We start from the raw sequence: 20,249 nt of genomic DNA, 5'->3' as shown, positions 1-20,249 counted from the left end.
AAGTCTGTGGCTTCTTCTCTGGACTGTTCTCATGGCTTACTGGTTGGATACCTGGCTGGGGTTGGCTAGGGGAAATTTTCTTAGTGTTTCTCTTTGTGATATTCCTTATACTCTCATTGTACTGTGGTATACATTGTCTACCCCTTGTCATGTTTGCTTGTCTTAAGAAGCATGACTCCTATATTGTCTCTGGGTCAAGGTTCTGATTGACGAACCCAACCAAGCAAACACCTTCACGGCTTTCCGTACTCTTAATGTAAAACTTTATTGAGTACATCATTTTGCCATGCATGTAGGTAAAACCAGCTCTGGCCAAACCACCCAATTCCATATAGTGAAATTTAGAATTCTTCTTTCCCAATTAGGTGGAAATATATTGTTATGAGAAAGTGTCTCTGAGTCTGGTCCGACACCTGGTGAGCTGTCCTTGGTTCTCACCATCTGCTTTCTTGATCTTTTAATGTCTGCATTCCAAACTCTTTGCCTCCACCAGGTTCTTTGGCAAGTTGAGAAACAACAATTGTCAGACCAGCAAAATCATGCCTTAAACTTGACACTCTGCTTATCTTGTCCTCATTGATCATACTTCTGTGCACTGCTCAAAGTCTGAAAGGGGAAATTATGTTCATTAGGATTCTGGTAATTCCAGTAATGTAGGAGATGACCAGGCTGAGCCCAAGGGAGGGGTCAAAATGCATCATAAGTCACGAGTCCACAAGAGATCTAAATCTAGTCATCTTGAATGCCTCTCTTATCTCCCACTCATTTCCTTTTACCACCATTTGGCCTGATCCTTACAGAGAGCTTAAATCTTGCCTGAATCTCCTCATTTCCTGGGCACTTGATAGATAATTAGTCAAAAGATTCTTATGCTGAAATGACAGAAATAAAATTCAGGCCTTATGTGGTTTGGGGGATTGTGGAAAGTTGCAGAAGAAAACACCAGCCTGCAAGTTGAGCACGTGATCAAAACCACAGTTTGCACGCATGCATTTTTGTAACTTCTTGTGCTGCCCCACTCCCCTACACACACACACACACACACACACACAAATCTGACTGTGGCTTAGTGAGTTTATTAATATTCCCCAGTAATTCCCTTTCCCCCCACCAAAAAAAAAGCCAGAACTGTCCCAATTAAGTCCGGTCATGAGCAATGTGGCAAAAGAGTCCACAAAGCATTTGAAATTTTCTCAAACAAAATAAATCCACCAGGCAAACCGAAATCCATAGCACAAGAAAGCTCACAAGTCAAGAAAAGTCCAGAGTTTCCAACGCACAATTCAAGTCAAGGCACGGTGTCAACCCAAAGCGAGGCAGGCATCACAACGACCAGAAAACACACAGCTAGGAAACAAACACATTGTTCCCAGCAACGCCTCTCTCTGGCTGCTGTGCTAAAGAGCCAGCTTCCAGTGTGACCCATCAAGAAGGACGAGGCTTTCTCCTCTTGAATAGTCTGGGTGACCTTCTCCGCTCCTGCCTTTTCTCTGCTCTATGTGATCAGGTGCAGAGGGCAGTTCTTCCTCCTCTTCCTCCTACTCACTGACCGTCTGCAACTGCAGGCTTTCTCCAGCTGGACCCTCAGCCGAACCCCTTCCGGATGGCTGCTCGGAGTCATCAATTAACTCAGCTCCTGACATGCCAAGAGCTGATTCATCCTTCCCTGAGCTGGCATCTACAGGGGTATCCAGGGAATCGTCTTGGGGAGTCATCCCACTTCTATACATTGTCTGCTGTGTGCTGGCTTCCTCTTATATAACCAAATAAAAGTAAGAAATAATAATAATAATAATAATAATAATAATAATAATAATAAGAAGAAGAAGAAGAAGAAGAAGAAGAAGAAGAAGAAGAAGAAGAAGAAGAAGAAGAAGAAGAAGAAGAAGAAGAAGAAGAAGAAGAAGAAGAAGAAGAAGAAGAAGAAGAAGAAGTTGGAAGGGACCTTGGAGGTCATCTAGTCCAACCCCCTGCTCAGGCAGGAAACCCTATACCATTTCAGACAAATGGCTGTCCAGTCTCCTCTTAAAAACTTCCAGTGTTGGAACATTCACCACTTCTGGAGGCAGGTTGTTCCACTGGTTAATTGTCCTCACTGTCAGGAAGTTTCACCTTAGTTCTAGGTTGCTTCTCTCCTTGACTAGTTTCCATCCGTTGCTTCTTGTCCTGCTTTCAGGTGCTTTGGAGAAGAGCTTGACTCCTTCTTTGGGGCAGTCCCTGAGATACTGGAAGACTACTATCCCATCACCACTCGCCCTTCTCTTCATTAAACTAGACATGCCCAGTTCCAGCAACCGTTCCTTATATGTTTTAGCCTCCAGTCCCCTGATCATCTTTGTTGCTCTTCTCTGTACTCTTTCTAGAGTCTTGACATTTTTTTTACATCGTGGTGACCAAAACTGGATGCAGTATTCCAGGTATGGCCTTACCAAAGCATTGTAAAGTGGTATTAGTACTTCACTTGATCTTGATTCTATCCCTCTGTTAATGCAGCCTAGCACTGTGTTGGCTTTTTCGGCAGCTGCAGCACACTGCTGGCTCATATTGAAGCGATTGTTCACTAGGACTCCGAGATCCCTCTCACAGTTGCTACTATTGAGCAAGGTACCACCTATACTATACCTGTGCATTTGATTTTTCCTGCCTAAATGTAGAACCTTACTTTTTTCACCATTGAATTTCATTTTGTTAGATAGTGCCCAGTGTTCGTGTCTGTCCAGATCCTCCTGTATCTTAAGCCTATCTTCTGGAGTATTGGCTATCAAAATCTCTATATACTTGCTCCAGACTGTACTCAAGGTTCTTCGGATCTTAAGGTAAGACACAAAATGTGCCATTTGCAGACAGAAAGAGAGGGAGAGAGAAAATCAGGACTCCATCTGTTTGTTCGCACAGAGCCACACCTGGCCCCTGCTTAACAGCAGTACCAACAATTAGCAACAAGGGGATTATTAGCACTCAACTTCCATCTGGATTAACCCACAAAAGATGTCATCTACTGTACACAATCACATGTGCGAGATGTAGGAATTTCCTGACAGTTAGAACAATTAACCAGTGGAACAACCTGCCTCCAGAAGTGGTGAATGCTCCAACACTGGAAGCTTTTAAAAAGAGACTGGACAGCCGTTTGTCTGAAATGGTATAGCGTCTCCTGCCTGCAAGGTTCTTCCAACTTTTTTTATTATCATTATTATCACTCTCTTTTTCAGTCTCTCTTTTATTTCTCTTTCTCTCTCCTCTCTCTCTCTCTCTCTCTCTCTCTCATCTTGCCTTTATTATTTTACAAATAACATAAGGCACCATACATATGCAACATTCCTTCTTCCTCCTATTTTTTCCCCCTATAATAACCAACCTGGGCAATGGGTTGGGCTGAGAAAGCACGACTGGCCCCAAAGTCATCTAGCTGGCTTTCCTGTCTAAGGTGGGACCAGAGGTCACTGTTTCCTGGTGTATTTGGCCCAAAATTACCTAGCACAGCTTAGGTGGGACTGGAACTCAAGATCTTCTGCTTTCTAGCCTGGTGACTTAACCTAAGGTAAAGGTAAAGGTTCCCCCGCACATGCATGCTAGTCGTTTCCGACTCTAGGGGCTGGTGCTCATCTCCGTTTCAAAGCCGAAGAGCCGGCGCTTGTCCGAGGACGTCTCCGTGGTCATGTGGCCGGCATGACTAGACGCCAAAGGCGCACGGAACGCTGTTACCTTCCCACCGTAGTGGTCCCTATTTCTCTACTTGCATTTTTTACGTGCTTTCGAACTGCTAGGTTGGCAGAAGCTGGGACGAGTAACAGGCGCTCACTCTGCATTTTTACGTGCTTTCGAACTGCTAGGTTGGCAGAAGCTGGGACGAGTAACAGGCTTAACCTAGCTCTCAACAATTATGTGCAGAATTATTATTTTTTTAGTTTATAATGCTCCCCCCTTCTTTCTTTACGAGGACATGCACTTTAAATGAATATTGGGATGGTGATCTTGCTCCAGGAAATATCGTTGCAGCTAAATTAACACTGTAGAGGGAACAGGAACTGCACACGATGTGCCCTTGTGAGGATGCTTCAGCCTGCCTCTGCCACGGGGTCTTTTGAGACCCTGAAGAAGTTTCATAGGGTCACCTTTTGCCCCGATGAGCTGGTCCATAAATCCTCCCTTTTCAAGGTAACACAAGCCAGATGAACGCTGTCCACCTTGGAAAGAAAGCAGAGGCCAGGGCGTTGCTGGCAGGGGACAAAAGTTGTGCAACTGCATTTTAAAAGGGCCGTCGTCGAAAGGGGAGATCCGATAGAAAAGGCTTTGGAGAAACTTGTCTCTCTTCCCTTTAAATCTGATCTGGGCAGTCCAGGAAACGAAAGCCCCAAACTATTCAGGTTCAGGATAGAAAACAGATGATCTGATGCGCAGAAAATCTACAGTTGGAGCTTCACGGACCTGGAAGGGGAACACATGTCAGCAATCCATGCAGCATTTCAAGGAAGGGCGGGGGGCGGGGGTGGTGTAGGGAGAACTTTTAGGCTTTTGATACTTAACACTTTGGCCAGAGGATAAAAAGAAGGGCAGCCCAAATTGCAAATTGAATATTTTCCCAGGCAACTTACAGATGTCCCCTCCGCCATCCTACCCCCACTTATATCTTACTAGTCCTTCTGATTAGCTAGTCTTTTTAGCATTTTGTCATCCAGGGGACAGTTGCAGTGATGCATATTGTACACACACACACACACACACACACACACACACACACACACACACACACACTCCCCTTCTATCTTTGACTCCATTTTACTCTTTCATGAGTTTCCGGCAGTCCTTAGTGGCAAACATCACTTTCCCCTTTCCTTCAGCTACAAAACCTGAGAAAACAAGTAATAATAATAATAATAATAATAATAATAATAATAATAATAATAATAATAATAATAATAATAATAATAATAATAATAATAATAATTAGAGTTTCTCTGCGTCCTTTGCTACGGCCTGCTTGTGGACATCTGGATTTCTGTAGCCTTTTTAGAGTAGCGCTACTTGGAGATAACTATACATAGAAAAATAGAATAATAAGATTGGGAGGGACCTCGGAAGTCTTCAAGCACTTGCTCAAGGGAGGAGGCCCTACACCATTTCGATCCGGTCTCTTCTTAAAAACCTCCAGCAATGGAGCAGCCCCAACTGGCATCTCTCTTTAATGATCTTCCACCCAAAACGTCTCGTCTTGCCATCAGGCGCTTTGAAAAATAGCTTCTGACAGACCTTGAAGAATCACCCCTGGTCCTTCTCTTCATTAGACTAGGCTTTCCTTCAGCTACAAAAATCCAGACAACCGTTAGAGGCAACAAAGAACTGGAGTTCTTTGTGTATTTCTGCAGTAGTCAAATGGAGTTTTGTAGCCCTGTTAGAGTAGCACTCCTTGAGGATAATACATAATTCTTGATGGAAAAAAGCCCCATCCAAAGGAAGTCTCCTTCGTCGGCCTGGAATCAGCGCAGTGGTTTTCCTCTACAATGTACCCCCAATGAACTTTTAAAACTTTCTCATTTTCAAACTAATTAGTTTTATACATTAGTCATGAAAGGGCTGTCCACCTTTGGCTGGGTTAGGAAGCAAGAAAATGGACAAATCTTAGCCAACGAGGATGGGTAAAAGCGACTGATTTTGAGTTTTCTTAATTTTACATTTTGGCAGGTCTTGGATGCATTAGTTTTGTAGGGGTATTTTTTTTTTGTTTTTTTGTTTTTCCAGACATTTACTAAAGTGTTTATGTATGGCAGGACACCTCTCTTCGAATGTAGGCCTTCTTGTTTAAAATTTTGCTGGAGGTAGCGCTGTTATAAACCGTGTGCTTATTATTTATGTGTCTTAATATCGTAAATGTAAAAGGTTATGCCAACAACTTGTACATTCATCATTTTAATAGATAAATGCACGCTGTAAATTTTGCTATTACAGATAGATACAGTATGTTTATATGTTTGTGTGTGTGTCTGTGTGTGTGTGAGAGAGAGAGAGAGAGGGAGGAGGAGGAGGAGGAGGAGGAGGAGGAGGAGGACTGTTGGATCCTTGGTGTTCTCTGAGCTTGCTGGTTTTCTTGCCGACATTTTATGACCAGCTAGGTAACATCATCAGTGCTAGAAGGAAAGGGGGGGGGTTATTTATTTTATTTTATTTTATTTTAATTCCATTTATATCCCGCCCTTCTCCGAAGACTCAGGGCGGCTTACAAGCTTAGCAGTAGCCTGCTTATTAGGGCTTTCGCCCCGGCATTATTACAAAGTCAGCTTATTGCCCCCAACAATCTGGGTCCTCATTTTACCTACCTCGGAAGGATGGAAGGCTGAGTCAACCTTGAGCCTGGTGGGATGCGAACCTGCAGGCAGCTGGTGTTACTTAAGGAGGCATTAGCCCACTGCTCCACCAAGGTTGTGGAGAGGAGGAGGCAGCAAACTGGATTACAGACTTCACAAAGCCTCATATTTTGAATAATTAAGGTTTAGATTTGATGTGTTTTGAAAATGCAAAGTTTAGAGGAATTATCTCTGCCAGAGACAAAGCAATAAGCCATAGAATTACAGCCTGATCTAGTAGAGCAGTTTTATTTGCCCAGGAGTTCAGTCTCAACAATCTATTTGAAAACCTCCCTCTGTGCTCCAGAAGGAATATTATCACCACTTCTCCTTGCCATTGCACTGATTCATTCACCAGCAATATGAATAAGTCAAGCCATAGCTAACAAACATCAAGAACATCGTCCAGGCTATCCCATCTCCTTTTCATGGATGCTCCAAAGCTGTATGGAAAAACACCATCCAATACAGAATCACTGCTCAACAGCTACGATAGTGCAATAAAGTTTGGACTGGACACCATCAATGGGGGGCTGGGGGGGAATAGTGAAAAGTGAAGGAATCCAGATGCCCTATGACAATAAAATGTAGATTCTATATGAAGATGGTCACTACAGATGCTTGAACATCGTTCAAGCTGACCACATCAAGCAGACTGACGTCAAGAAGTTTAGAAGGGGATACATCAAGAGAGTGATTATTTAGAAGATTGTTATTTCCTTCCGGTAGAACAGAAAGGAAATAAAGGTATAATCATCAATTTGTGATTCATAAAATGGTTTTGGAGAGTCGCAAAAGCCAAAAAAAACAAAACAAAAAAACAAGCAATTTACATGCAGCATGATCCGGATTGATTATAAAAAGGCATTCGATTCATTACCATATTGTTAGATCATCAAATGTTTAAAAACAACTGTATCAGTAAAAACAGTACAATGTTTATAGGGAAAAAAAAAGAATGAAGCAGAGGAAAACAGAATTGTTGCCTGGAAATGAAAAATACGGACTTTTCAGCATTCGGAGGAGCATCTTCCAGGGTGTCACAAACGTATCACCCTTATTATCTGTCACTGCTATGACTTCACTTTCAGTGGTTCAGAAGAAAACAAATCTTGGTTATCAAACAGAAAAAAAAATGCTAATAAAACCTCACATTTGCCTTTTTCCAGATGGCCTGAAGCTTTATGGAAAATCAGAAACCAAAATGGAGTCATTGACAAGTGTTGTGTTTTTAGTGCAGATATATCAACAGAATTTGGGCTAGAGAAATGTCCTGTAGTATCAATAAATCAGGGTAAAAATCACAAAGTGATGGAAATCGAAATGCCAAAGAGCCAAACCGTCGGGAGCCATCAAGATGAAATCCACAAGTATCTGGGCTTTTTATAGTTGCATAACATCAAGTAAAATAATGATTAGCAAAGCATGGATTTGAAGAGCGAGAAAATTGCTAAAGATGAAACTGAATGCTGCAAACACCATCAAATACTTGGCCATAGCTGTGATAGGACACACTGCTAGAAATTATTCACTGGACACAAGTCAAACTGGACAGTTTCAGCCAAAACCTAATTTCTACAGAAAGATCGAGGGGAAAACGGGTAAACAAAAAACCTGACAATGGCTTACGACTGGAACATTGCACCAGTTGCGGCCCTATCTAGACCGGGATGCCTTGCGTACAGTCACTCATGCGCTCGTGACCTCTCGTTTGGACTACTGCAATGCTCTCTACATGGGGCTGCCCTTGAGGACCACTTGGAGGCTTCAACTGGTGCAGAATGCAGCCGCGCGAGTGGTGTTGGGGGTCTCCCGATACTCCCATGTTACACCTCTACTCCGCGAGCTGCATTGGCTGCCAGTTGCCCTCCGGGTGAGATTCAAGGTGCTGGTAATGACCTATAAAGCCCTACATGGCTTGGGTCCGGATTACCTACGGCAGCACCTGCGGCCGGCATCAACCTCCCTCCGCCCAGTGCGCTCCCACAGAGAGGGCCTCCTCAGGGTGCCTCCGATCAAAGAATGTCGACTGGTGGCCCCCAGGGGGAGAGCGTTCTCTGTGGGCGCGCCAGACCTGTGGAACCGCTTACCGGTTGAGCTCCGGATGGCCCCCGACCTTCGCTCCTTCCGCCGCGATTTAAAAACTTATTTATTTGAACAATCTGGCCTGGTTTGATGGGTTTGGGGTTGGGTCTAATTTTAGCATAGTTTTAATCATTGTATTATATTGGGCATGATTATTTAATTCTTTTAATTTCTTTTAACTTTTGTATTTATTTTCTGATATTTATTGCCCTGTACACCGCCCTGAGTCCTTCGGGAGAAGGGCGGTATAAAAATTTAATAAAACTAAACTAAACTAAAACTAAACATTAAAAAAAGGAAAAAAAAGAAACCAATTGTTTGATTCTGGTTGCTCAAGAGCCAGCTGTTTAAACTAAAGCAATCAAGTCCAGAATTAAAGGGGAAAAAAATCCTCAAATGATTCTAAGAGCAGATTGGGAAAAAACGCCGAAGAGACACTGGATCGTATGCACAGCTCGTGCACAAAGCTCACTACAACATCTACAAAAGTTATCCTATGCCAGGAAGAAAAAATTGGTTGGAACGTAGGGTTGAAAAAGCAGTTGAAAATGAACAGGAGAAAGCGTGGATCATAGATTAGTGAGGGATAGTAGATTAGAAGCCAAAGGATTCTTTGAGAAGATCATAAAGTATCCAGTTCTGAAAACTGAAGCTGAAAGATTATGGCATAAACCAGCTATGGTGGTCCCGATGATTACGGGGTGCCAAAATCTTGGGTGGCACTTAGACAAACTGTGCAGTTGACAAAATTCCATCTTTACATTACAGAAAGTCATAACTGCTTGGATCTGCGCATAAAGTACAACCATAGATCACAACATATTAGAGCGCCATGCGTAGCAAGTTGAAGACCGGGCAACCGTGATTCCATACGGTTGCATTATATAATAATAATACACTGATTCCAGACCAGTGGATCATCCTTTTGTGCAATCTCTGTCAAGGTTAATCAGCTGTAAAAGATTGGGAGAACGGCAGCTTTGGAGGTGCCTTGCTTGTCTAAAAGTCTTTTAACGGCAGACTTATTTGCAACGCCCAGCCCGTAGTTACAACTTTCATACCGACCCAAGTGAGGCTGCAAGTATTTTACCTTCCGTTCATTCATTTCCTTGCTTTCACCTTCATATTCGCCCTGAAAAATCAAGGATACGTGTTAAAATACATGTTTGGTAGTAACATCAGATTCTACGTAGACATTTTTTAAGCCAAGCACTCTGCATAAAAATTGCTCTTTTGTCCAGACCTATAACTGGCTTGCAGCTCAGATGAGTGTTTATTTTACATTGCCCACCGAACTATCGAGAGTAATCCCAAAAGTGCTTTTTGTCAACGCTGCTAACAAGGAGGATTTATCCTCCTTGCAGACAGCTGGTCCTTTGCCTTCTTTTAGCGAGTTGTTGAGGCACTGGGAGGTTTACCTGTGTCCTCAGGGTCACCTAAGTGGTGCAAATGGCTGTGGAGACTTCTCCAAGTGGCCTCAACGACTCTCTTAAAAAATGCAAATGACCGGCTGTCTGCAAGGAGTATAAATCTTTCCATTCCCCACCATCCAGTCAGAGCTGAAGAAGCTTCTTGGATGAGAAATGAAACGTCTTCAAAGAAAAACAAGAAAGTCCAGTTACCTCATGCAAACAAAAAAAAAAAGCATTTTTGGGACAACCATGACCTGGAGGACTGAGAATCTCCCAAGATATCAAGAGTAATTTTTCTCTTTATCTCATCAAATGAAAGCGCTGGCCTAGATTTCTTAAACTCCCCAAGGTATTTTACTGATAAAGCTCATGATTTTATTGAGCAAGTTCCAAAGGCAATATTAATCACACTAGGTTCCCATTTCCCTCTCCACTTTATCACCTTCTAATCCTGCCTTCATTATCTCGCTTTACCCTGAAGACGTCCTGAAGCCTTGAACTACCCGGTGGACGGTTGATAGGTGTTAGGGTGGTGTTAGGCAGAAGAAATATATTATAGAATGTATTCAACAAATACAGCCTGTAGCAGCACCATCAAATCAAATTGCTGTCAGCGGGGAAGAATAATCTGTACTGTCTTTGTTGGGCACGGAGAGAGGAGACCTCAAGGCTCCAAAAAGTAGCATTTGATGGCAAATCAAAGCCTTGGTGGAGCAGTGGGCTAATGCCTCCTTAAGTAACACCAGCTGCCTGCAATTAGTGCAGGTTCGCATCCCACCAGGCTCAAGGTTGACTCAGCCTTCCATCCTTCCCAGGTAGGTAAAATGAGGACCCAGATTGTTGGGGGCAATTAAGCTGACTTTGTAATAATGCCGCTTGGGGTGTGTGTGTGAAAGCCCTAATAAGCAGGCATATAGATAGAATGAAGGCTACTGCTAAGCTTGTAAGCCGCCCTGAGTCTTCGGAGAAGGGCGGGATATAAATGGAATTAAAATAAATAAAAAATAAAAATAAATCTTAAGTTTCTCTCAAAACCTTGATGCTTTTGTAGGGTCCTTTAAGCGCTTCCTTAGCTGTTTGCGCTAAATAAACACATTGTCCTTAGTTTCCTTGTCTTCCTTCCCAGAGAAACTGAACGTGAGTAATAGAGCTGGAAGGGACCCCAGAGGATGCTATATCGTTCTGGACAAATGACAAATGTCCAGTCTCTTCTTAAAAACCTCCGGTGACAGAACACCCATTTTAACAAGTCTGAAAGGACAATTCTCCTGCCCTCTCCTTTGTAGTCTCTTCTGTATGTGATACCAATGATCCCCAACCTTTTTGGTACCAGGGAACGGTTTTATAGAAAACAATTTTCCATGGACTGGGGGAAAGGAAGAAGAGCACACAACGTAGGTTCCTTGGGACCACAGTTTACAGCGGGCATTCACACTCCTATGAGGATCTGATGCCTGATGATCTGAGATGGAGCTGAGGCGGTGAACTAGTACTGGGCAGCAGCTGCAAATACAAATGAAGCTTCTCTCGCTCACCTGCCAATCACCCCCAGCTATTAACTAATCAGTGGACCACTTTGGCTCCCAATGTTATGCTATAGGCCAAGTCTCCTGCTTGAGCAGGGGGCTGGACTAGAAGATCTCCAAGATCCCTTCCAGCTCTATTCTATTCTGTTCTGTTCTGTTCTGTTCCATTCTGTTCTGTTCTGTTCCATTCCATTCTATTCTACTCTACAATCTGTCGATTCCATTCCATTCCATTCCATTCTATTCTATTCTATTCTATTCTATTCTATTCTATTCTATTCTATTCTATTCTATTCTATTCTATTCTATTCTATTCTATTCTATTCTTACAGTTGTGGGTGCTCCATCTCTGTTTTCAAGAAAAGATTGGACATTTATTTGTCCAGGATAGCATAAAGTCATCTGCCTTGGTCATTGGGGTTGGACTAGAAGACCTCCAAGTTCCCTTCCAGTCCCATGATTCTATGAATTGGGGCAGGCTAAGATGAGTAAGGGAAGAGAAGAGACCTGGAAGACAATGCATGCATTTTCCTTTCCCCCAACATAATATTTGGAACTGAAATTAACATGAAACAAATATTAACAGAACTATCATCCTTATAAAAATTAGGATTAAAAGTGTATACTTACATCATGTAGAGGATAAGCTGTTTCATAAACATTATTTGCTATTAATGTGTTAATACCTAAACAAAAGGTATAAGTTAGGATAATATTAGTATGGTGGGGTTTTTTTCCCTGTTTCATTTTGTGTGTGTGTGTGTGTGTGTGTGTGTGTGTGTGTGTGTTTGTGTTTACCTGCCTTTCAGCAGAATAAGGTCATTCAAGAGATTACCAGAGCTTTAATTTAGAGCTGAGATTAATTTTCCAAATTATTATAACTTTGGGGTAGGAGATTTTGCCCCCGAAAATGCAAAGTTAAACTTTAGCCGACATTTGAGTTTTAAAATCCAAATTTAACTTCAGCTGATTGTTTTTTTTTTCAAATGTTCCAAGATGTTATTTACCTCCAATTATATATCTTCTTCGGTCTTCATTTTAATAAGATTTATGAATGCAATTGGAAGTTATGCTGCTATTGAAAAAGCACCATAACTTAAAAACTGACGCAGATGCCAAATATTTACTGAACGCTAAAAGATGTGATTCTTTTTTTATGTAGAATATATTATAATATAATATACATTATCATTTCATCAAAAGGATGATATGAAATATTTAACCCACCATATTGCCCATAAAAATCCAATCAAAGTTATTGTCTTTTAGGGAATGTGTTCTTAATCCACCAGGATACCTAAATGATTCCATTTTGGGCAATTTTTCAAGGTTTATAAATGCTGGCCTCTAAAACCAGGAATGACTCCATACGCCAAACATCCTTATACTCCTTGCTAACCTTCTTTGGTGAAAGAGACAGGCTGATACAATAGGGAAGTCCAGTTTCTCAAGAAATAAAGCCAGTGAAATAAAATCCCATCCTTGCAGTCTGAATCAGGCTAGTATTCCCAATGGTTTGTGTATCAGATTTCTGGGGCTACATTTTTCAATCCAGGAAGAGAATAAATATACCTTGATCTAAAGGTATGTTTTCATTTTTTTTAAAAAAATAACAAGCTGATGTTATAAAGCAGTGTTTCAGACGCTGGCCACTTTAAGACGTGTGGACTTCAATTCCCAGAATTCCTCAACCTGCCATGTTGCCTGGGGGAATTCTGGGGATTGAAGTCAGCATGACTTAAAATGGCTAAGTTTGAGAAAGACTGTTATAAAGTGGTGTAGGTGGCATGGGGGATGGGAGCCTTGGTGGAGCAGTGGGCTAATGCCTCCTTAAGTAACACCAGCTGCCTGCCATTAGTGCAGGTTCGCGTCCCACCAGGCTCAAGGTTGACTCAGCCTTCCATCCTTCCCAGGTAGGTAAAATGAGGACCCAGATTGTTGGGGGCAATTAAGCTGACTTTGTAATAATGCCGCTTGGGGTGTGTGTGTGAAAGCCCTAATAAGCAGGCATAGACATAGAATGAAGGCTACTGCTAAGCTTGTAAGCCGCCCTGAGTCTTCGGGGAAGGGCGGGATATAAATGAAATTAAAAATAATAATAATAATAAAAAGATGGGCAGATCAATCTTAAAGATTGGCTCTTCCAGATGGTTGGCTGCATGACAGCCCAGAGTATCAAGAAAGGAGAATGTCTGTAGCTCAGGGTGGACATGAGGAGTCTTTGGTGATCTCTGAGTTTGGCTGTTTTCTTGCAGACGTTCCATTACCCAAACTAGGTAACATCATCAGTGGTAGAAGGGTTTGTGGAATGAGGAGGAGGAGGAGGAAGAGGAGGAGGAGGAGGAGGAGGAGGAGGAGGAGGAGGAGGAGGAGGAGGAGGAGGAGAAAGGACTGTGGGGTCCTTGGTGTTCTTTGAACTTTGTGGCTTTTTTGCAGTTGTTTCATTACCCAAACATCATCCGTGCTAGGATTGCATTGCAAGAAAACCACCAAGCTCAGAGAACGCCCTGAGTCCTAGGGTCTGTGACATTTTCAGAGAAGATCCCTTCTAATATGTCTTATTTGGAATGTGGGGAGGCGGGACACAAACCTGGAGATGTCTCCCAGTTCTGCCATTCTTTCTCCTTAGCTGGAACAGGTTCTTCCTAGTGGGTGTCTCAGACTTTTCAAAACTCACTTGAATATATCCCAAAGGTGCTTTTTTTTCACAAGGCAAGTAGACTTCCTTGTTTTTCCTTTGAAGGCGTTTCGCTTCTCATCCAAGAAGCTTCTGGATGGTGGAGGATGGAAGGCTTTGTATTCCTTGCAGACAGCTGCTCTTTGTCATTTTTAAAGAGAGTCATTGAAGCCACCTGGAGGTTGGCATCAACAACACAGATAAACCTCCAGGTGGCTTCAACAACTCTCTAAAAGAGGGCAAATGACTAGCTGTCTGCAAGGAGTATAAATCTTTCCATTCCCAAACTATCCAGTCAGAACCTGAAGAAGCTTCTGGGATGAGAAGCGAAACCTCTTCAAAGAAAAACAAGAAAGTCCAGTTGCCTCCTGAAAAAAAGCACCTTTGGGACAACCAAGATCTGGATGACTGAGAACCTCTGTAGACACTTGAATATGGGCAGTTCTCAATTTATGACCACAGCTGGGGCCCAGAATTTCCATCACTAAGCAAGATGGTTCTTCTGCGATACACGCCCAATTTTATAGTGATTGTGAAGTGAATCCCTGCGATTGTTCATTGAATCACCTTGGTCGTTAAGTGGGTTTGGCTTCCTCCATTGACTTTGTGTCTGAACCCCTTCTTCTGAACAGGCATTTTTTTTGTCAGGAACCAGCAAAAATGGTTACCTACTGTGATCACATGACCGCAGAACATTGCAATATGGGAGCAGGTTGCCCAATGTGGAAAAAATGATCACGTGACCACGGGGGTGGGTGGGGCGATGCAACTGTTGTAAGTGTGAGAACCAGTCATTACGTGCAAGGATGATACTTTTTTTCAGCACCATTGTAACTTTGAACAGACCCTGAACCGACGGTCATAAGTTGTGGCCTGCCTGTATTTTGCAAGAAACTGAAATGTTCAATGCGCTAGTTACCACATATCGAAAAGCGGATTCCACGATGCTATAGTTAAAATTCAAACTTTTTCTCACCCATGCTGTTTTTGGCTTTTGAACTATAGGTGCGCTTCAGAATTTCATGTACCTGTGTTTGAGAAAAGGAACAGAAAAAGAAAAAAGAGAAATCACTCACAGACGATTCTCCAAAATTGTTGTCGGGGGCAACACACTGTAAACCACTTAGCACTATGAAGCAGTATATAATTTTAAGCCCTATCGCTATCGCTATTTAAGCCATGATGACTCAGTGATTAGAATGCAGCATTGCAGGCTGACTCTGCACACTGCCAGGAGTTTGATCGTGACCGGCTCAAGGTTGACTCAGCCTTCTATCCTTCCAAGGTCAGTAAAATGAGGACCCAGATTGTTGGGGACAACAGGCTGACTCTGTAAACCTCTTAGAGAGGGCTGTAAAGAAGTGTGAAATGGTATATAAATGCTGTTGCTAAGTCTTAAGGGAGGGAGGGAGGGAGGGGGGGAGGGAGGGAGGGGGGGAGGGAGGGAGGGAGGAAGGAAGGAAGGAAGGAAGGAAGGAAGGAAGGAAGGAAGGAAGGAAGGAAGAGCCATGGTGGTGAAGTGGCTTGAATTCAGTATTGCAGGCTGACTGCCCACTGCCAGGAGTTCGATCCTAACCAGCTCAAGGTTGACTCAGCCTTCCATCCTTCCATGGTTGTTAAAATGAGTACCCCGATTATTGGGGGCAAAACACTGACTCTGTAAACTGCTTAGAGAGGGCTGTAAAGCACAGTGAAGCGATGTATAAGTCTTAAGTGCTATTGCTGTTGCTATTAGCTGAAATTCTGAGCCCTCTGCCCTTGAATCAGCACTTCAAAATAGGAAAGCTCTTTGTTTCTCTTACTGCTAAAGGGATGGAAAGCATTCTAAGCCGTAAGCCAAGAATAGCCTCCTTGTGGATTTACTTACAATTCGACTGCGGGTGCCATTGTCAAAAAATGTATCTTTATCTTGAATGTTGTACCTTGAAACACGAAAAAAAAGGGGGGGGGGAATTACAAGTGGTCATGTAATGCCCTACAGAACAGCATTAAGACTCTTTTTATTCAGATGCTACAGGTTCTAGTAGTACAAAATAAATAAATAAACAAACCTGACTTTCCGCAAGCACAAAAGGCAGAAACATTTTACAAGGAGAAGGTTAGGGTGCTGTAAAACAGCATTGCTAAATCGCTTATAGGATTTTTTGTCTGACAAGCTTCCAGTAATAAAAGAGTTCTCAGTTCCCGATTCCTTCCAGTCGGGTGTAAATAATCAGGAAGACTCACTGAGTTCAAAGGACAGAAGAGTTTCTAAATGCTACCTATAAATAAGAATCTGGTCAACTAAAAGGTCAAAGCTAAATTGGCGCTAGAGTCTCTTGTGGCTGCAGAATAATTCCAAACTAATGACACATTTAACCCCACCTTCCAGATCATCATAGATTATCCCCTACACTTCCCTTCCCAAGGATTCGGAAGGTTGACATGATTACAGTTACTCTATTTTACACATTTGAAGCCGTGGTTTCTAAAATCCCAAGTAATTTATATTTCTTCTGAATAGAACACAAGGTGCATGCTCAGAGGCCAGAGGTATTTTTTTTATTAAGAAGAAGAAAAATCAGGAGCTTGTAGCATCTTTTAAGGGTGGCATATTTTGTCTGTTGCAGCTTTTAACAAGATATCCTAGTTGCAGCTTTTAACAAGATATGCTAGTGTGCAAATGTGCAACCAGATTTCTGATTTTGTCTGCCATGGAAATGGCTCTTTTCCCACTGATGTTTTCACAAAATGAGTACGCCCCCCAAAATACAAAAGGGTCAGATATTTCTAGTACAAGATAGCTTGAAGGGGGAAAAAAATCTCCCAACCCCAAAGATAATCTTTGTTGGTTCTATCTGCCCTTCCTTCTCCCATTAGAACCTACCACCGGTTAAAGATGATCATTTGTTCCTGATGTGGGGATGCCAAAGTTTGGGAAAACAGTGGCCAGTGGAGCATGGGTTTAAGAATTCTTTCCCCAGAGTTTTTGAGCGAGCGATGGCTCAAAATGAAAGTGGCTTAGCTTTTCGTGGAGCCAATGAACACAGTAAAAAGTGAATGAATTGGCTCCACAAACTCCTCTCTGGATTAAGGGGAGGATTTGGGATTGCCCAGATGCTCCCTGCAATGTGATTATAAAACAACAGTCTCTGGTAGGTTTTAGAGATTTGGAAGCCAGGTGAAGCAGCTTTGCCCAAGTTGTAATTTGAAGCCTTCACAAGGATGGTGGATTTGCCCACTTCCCCTCTTAATCACTTGGAAATGGCTCGCAAATTGCTTTTTTCTTTTTTTTCTCTTTTCTTTTCTTTGATGTCAAGAACCTTCAGATGGACAGCTTCAATACACTGGGTGGTTTTCCTTCAACCCACAACAAAAGAACCTTTGTTTCAAACTTTTTTTTTTTTAGTTTGGAGATCAGCAGCCTAAGGATGATTAGAAGCTTTGAAACAGACCAAGGGCTAAATGGGCTAGAGATAAGCTTTTGCAATATTCGTGAAAATACTCCCTGTAGTTTGTTTAAAATCTGATTAAAATACATGAAGATTTTGAGTTTAAGGGTAAGAAATCTCATCCTCTCTGGGTGAGAGAAAACTTGATACAGGAAGACTTCAGAGGCTGATTACTAGAGGCAATCAAAAAGAATTAACGCTTTGATATATGTTTGTAGCTCAGGGTTTAATTGTGATATCCTTGATGCTCTCTGAGCTTGGCGGCTTTCTGGCAGATATTTCATTACCAGACTAGGTAATATCATCAGTACTAGTAGGGGGTGGGGTAAACTCTCAGATTACATACTAGCGGCTTGTCCTGTCAGTTCAATTCTGGGCTACATACATTCTCTTCTATCGAAGCTTTAATTCTGTTTGATTGACTCTAATAATCAGCCTGCAAACTCTTGTATCAAGTTTTCTCTCACCCAGAGTGGGCGAGCTTTCTTACCCTTAAACTCAAAAGCTTGCCTCCAGAAATCTTGGGTGCTCCATCACTGGAGGTTTTTAAGAAGAGACTGGACAGTCACTTGTCTGAGATGGTATAGGTTCTCCTGCTTGAGCAGGGGGCTGGACTAGAAGACCTCCAAGGTCCCTTCCAGCTCTGTTATTCTACTCTATTCTATTCTGTTCTGTTCTGTTCTATTCTATTCTATTCTTCCATTGAAACTTTAATAGTAGTACCAGGTCCACTCCCACCAATATTGATAGGGCAAGCCACTAGTATATAAAATGAGAGCAAAGCCCCCTCCCTTCTAGCACTGACGATGTTACCTACTTTGGTAATGAAACGTCTGCAAGAAGACAAGATAGCTTAGAATGGCTGAGAAAAGGATGCTAAAGCTGTTTTGCATTCTTTCATCGATCAAGTGATCAGCATTTTGCCTCTGTGATTCCCAAGCAACCCGCTGCTGTACATCAGCATTTTTCAAACTTGGCAATTTTAAACAATATAGACTTCAACTTTCAGAATGGCTGAAGAATCCTGGGAGTTGAAGTCCACGCAACGTAAAGTAGCCAAGTTTGAAAAAGATTTCTCTGTGCCCTGCTCGATTAGCATCTACTCCATTTCCACCAAAGTAATTTGGATTACATACTTCCTCGGTCCCCTCACCCAGTCTGTGAAATACTCACAAATATATTTTTTCTCTGGAAAATGGGTAAGATAAATGCTTCATCCTAGTGGTGTTTTGCTGTGGCACTTTAGGCTGCAGTGGCTCAGTAAATTTCTGCCATATGCACGACAGCTTCTTGACAATCCCCCCTTCTTCTTTGATTTCATAAGTCTAGAAAAACAAAAAAACAGCCATCTATCTTCCCATCTCTTTTCCTCCCAAAATGTGGCTAGATGTTTTACTTCTGCTGCCTAAAGGTATCTGCAAAGGTGGCAGTCACAAAGATGCAATCAAATCTCCACCTGTTTTTTTTATGCACGAGTGTGGCTGTCCAACTCATACATACAGACATACAACACAGGTGTAAAGGAGTCTTCATTAAGGCTGTGCTGTCACTAGCTCAGTGGTGGCGAACCTATGGCACACATGCCAGAGATGGCACTCAGAGCCCTCTTTGTGGGCACGCGTGTCATGTCCCGGAGATGGCAACCTTCCCTCTTCATCCAGCTCCCCGATGCATTCCGGCACGGCTGGTTTCCCTCCCCCCAACTGTCCCATCCCTCCTGGCCTCACATGCTCTCCTTTTCTGGGCCATGACCCACTGCATTGCCTCCTCAGCTGTTGGCTAGCTGTCCAGAGTGTGGCGGTTGAGGAGCGGCAGGCTGTGGCTCCTGACAGACACCGTCGGCCCCCAGGCGCTCGCTGGCCTCTGTGTGCGGGAGTTGATGGTGTCAGGCAGTAGCTGCCCTGGCCCCTACCTCACCTTGCCTTGCCCCGCAGCAATTGGCATAACCACCCTGCCTCACCCTGCAGGACGAGCCTGTGGCCAACCACCCCACCTGCCAGAGCCCCCCTGGATCTCACCCTGCCTGGCTCCCACAGGCATCCCTCCCCACGAGCAACATCAAGGTGACCATGCCCACTTTGGCCACACCCACCCAGTCTGCCATGACCACCACAGTCACGCCTACCCAGTGGGCCACGTCCCACCTGGCACCTGGCGATAAATAAGTGGGTTTTGGGTTGCAGTTTGGGTACTCGGTCTCTAAAAGGTTCACCATCACTGCACTAGCTCAACCGCAATGAGTTCCACAATCTACTCAAATGAAGCCAACATTAGAACTCAAGGCAAAGGCGAGTCCAGTCCACTAGGCAAAAGAGACAAACCCATAGGCCAAGGCAAGCAAAGGCAACAGCTGAACAGACACAACCCAAAGTTCAAGGTCAGAACACACAGCAAGAAAACAAACATGTTGTTCCCAGCATCACCTCCATCTGTCTGCAGTGCTAAATAGCCAGCTTCTGGTGCAGCCCATCAAGACAGGCGAGGCTTCCTCCTCATGAGTAATCTGGCTGACCTTCTCTGCTCCTGCCTTTTCTCTGCCCTACGATTTCTTGGATCAGGTGCACCAGGCAGTTCCTCTTCCTCATCACTGATTGGCTGCAGCTGGGTGCTTTCCCCACCTGAAGCCTCGGGGCTGTCCTGCTGCAGCTGTGCTTCAGCCAAATCCCACTCAGAGCCATTGACCAACTCCCCTCCAGATGTGCCCTGAAGTGGTTCATCCTCCTCTGAGCTGGCATCTGGAGAAGCGTCTGGGGGAGTCATCACAGAGTGGAGTTTAG

The 20,249-nt window shown here is 43.2% G+C and overlaps 1 protein-coding gene across 1 annotated transcript in view; it reads right to left on the bottom strand.

Moving 5' to 3' along the window:
* Window positions 1–20,249, bottom strand: part of ANO2 (anoctamin 2) — a gene marked incomplete at its 3' end in the record, with an annotated part of 106,600 nt that overhangs the window by 68,957 nt on the left and 17,394 nt on the right. The window contains exons 3-7 of the mRNA XM_083365837.1: window positions 18,646–18,797; window positions 15,909–15,963; window positions 15,018–15,069; window positions 11,995–12,050; window positions 9,517–9,558 (exon numbers count right to left, since the gene is read on the bottom strand). Coding sequence (XP_083221963.1) covers window positions 9,517–9,558; window positions 11,995–12,050; window positions 15,018–15,069; window positions 15,909–15,963; window positions 18,646–18,797 — 357 coding nt within the window. The remainder of the gene's footprint in view (window positions 1–9,516; window positions 9,559–11,994; window positions 12,051–15,017; window positions 15,070–15,908; window positions 15,964–18,645; window positions 18,798–20,249) is intronic.

This window comes from Vipera ursinii (genome assembly GCF_947247035.1).
Source record: "Vipera ursinii genome assembly, chromosome: 6".
NCBI lineage: Eukaryota > Metazoa > Chordata > Lepidosauria > Squamata > Viperidae > Vipera > Vipera ursinii.
The sequence above is the reverse complement of the archived record's forward strand: the minus strand, read 5'-3'. Positions and strand labels throughout refer to the sequence as shown.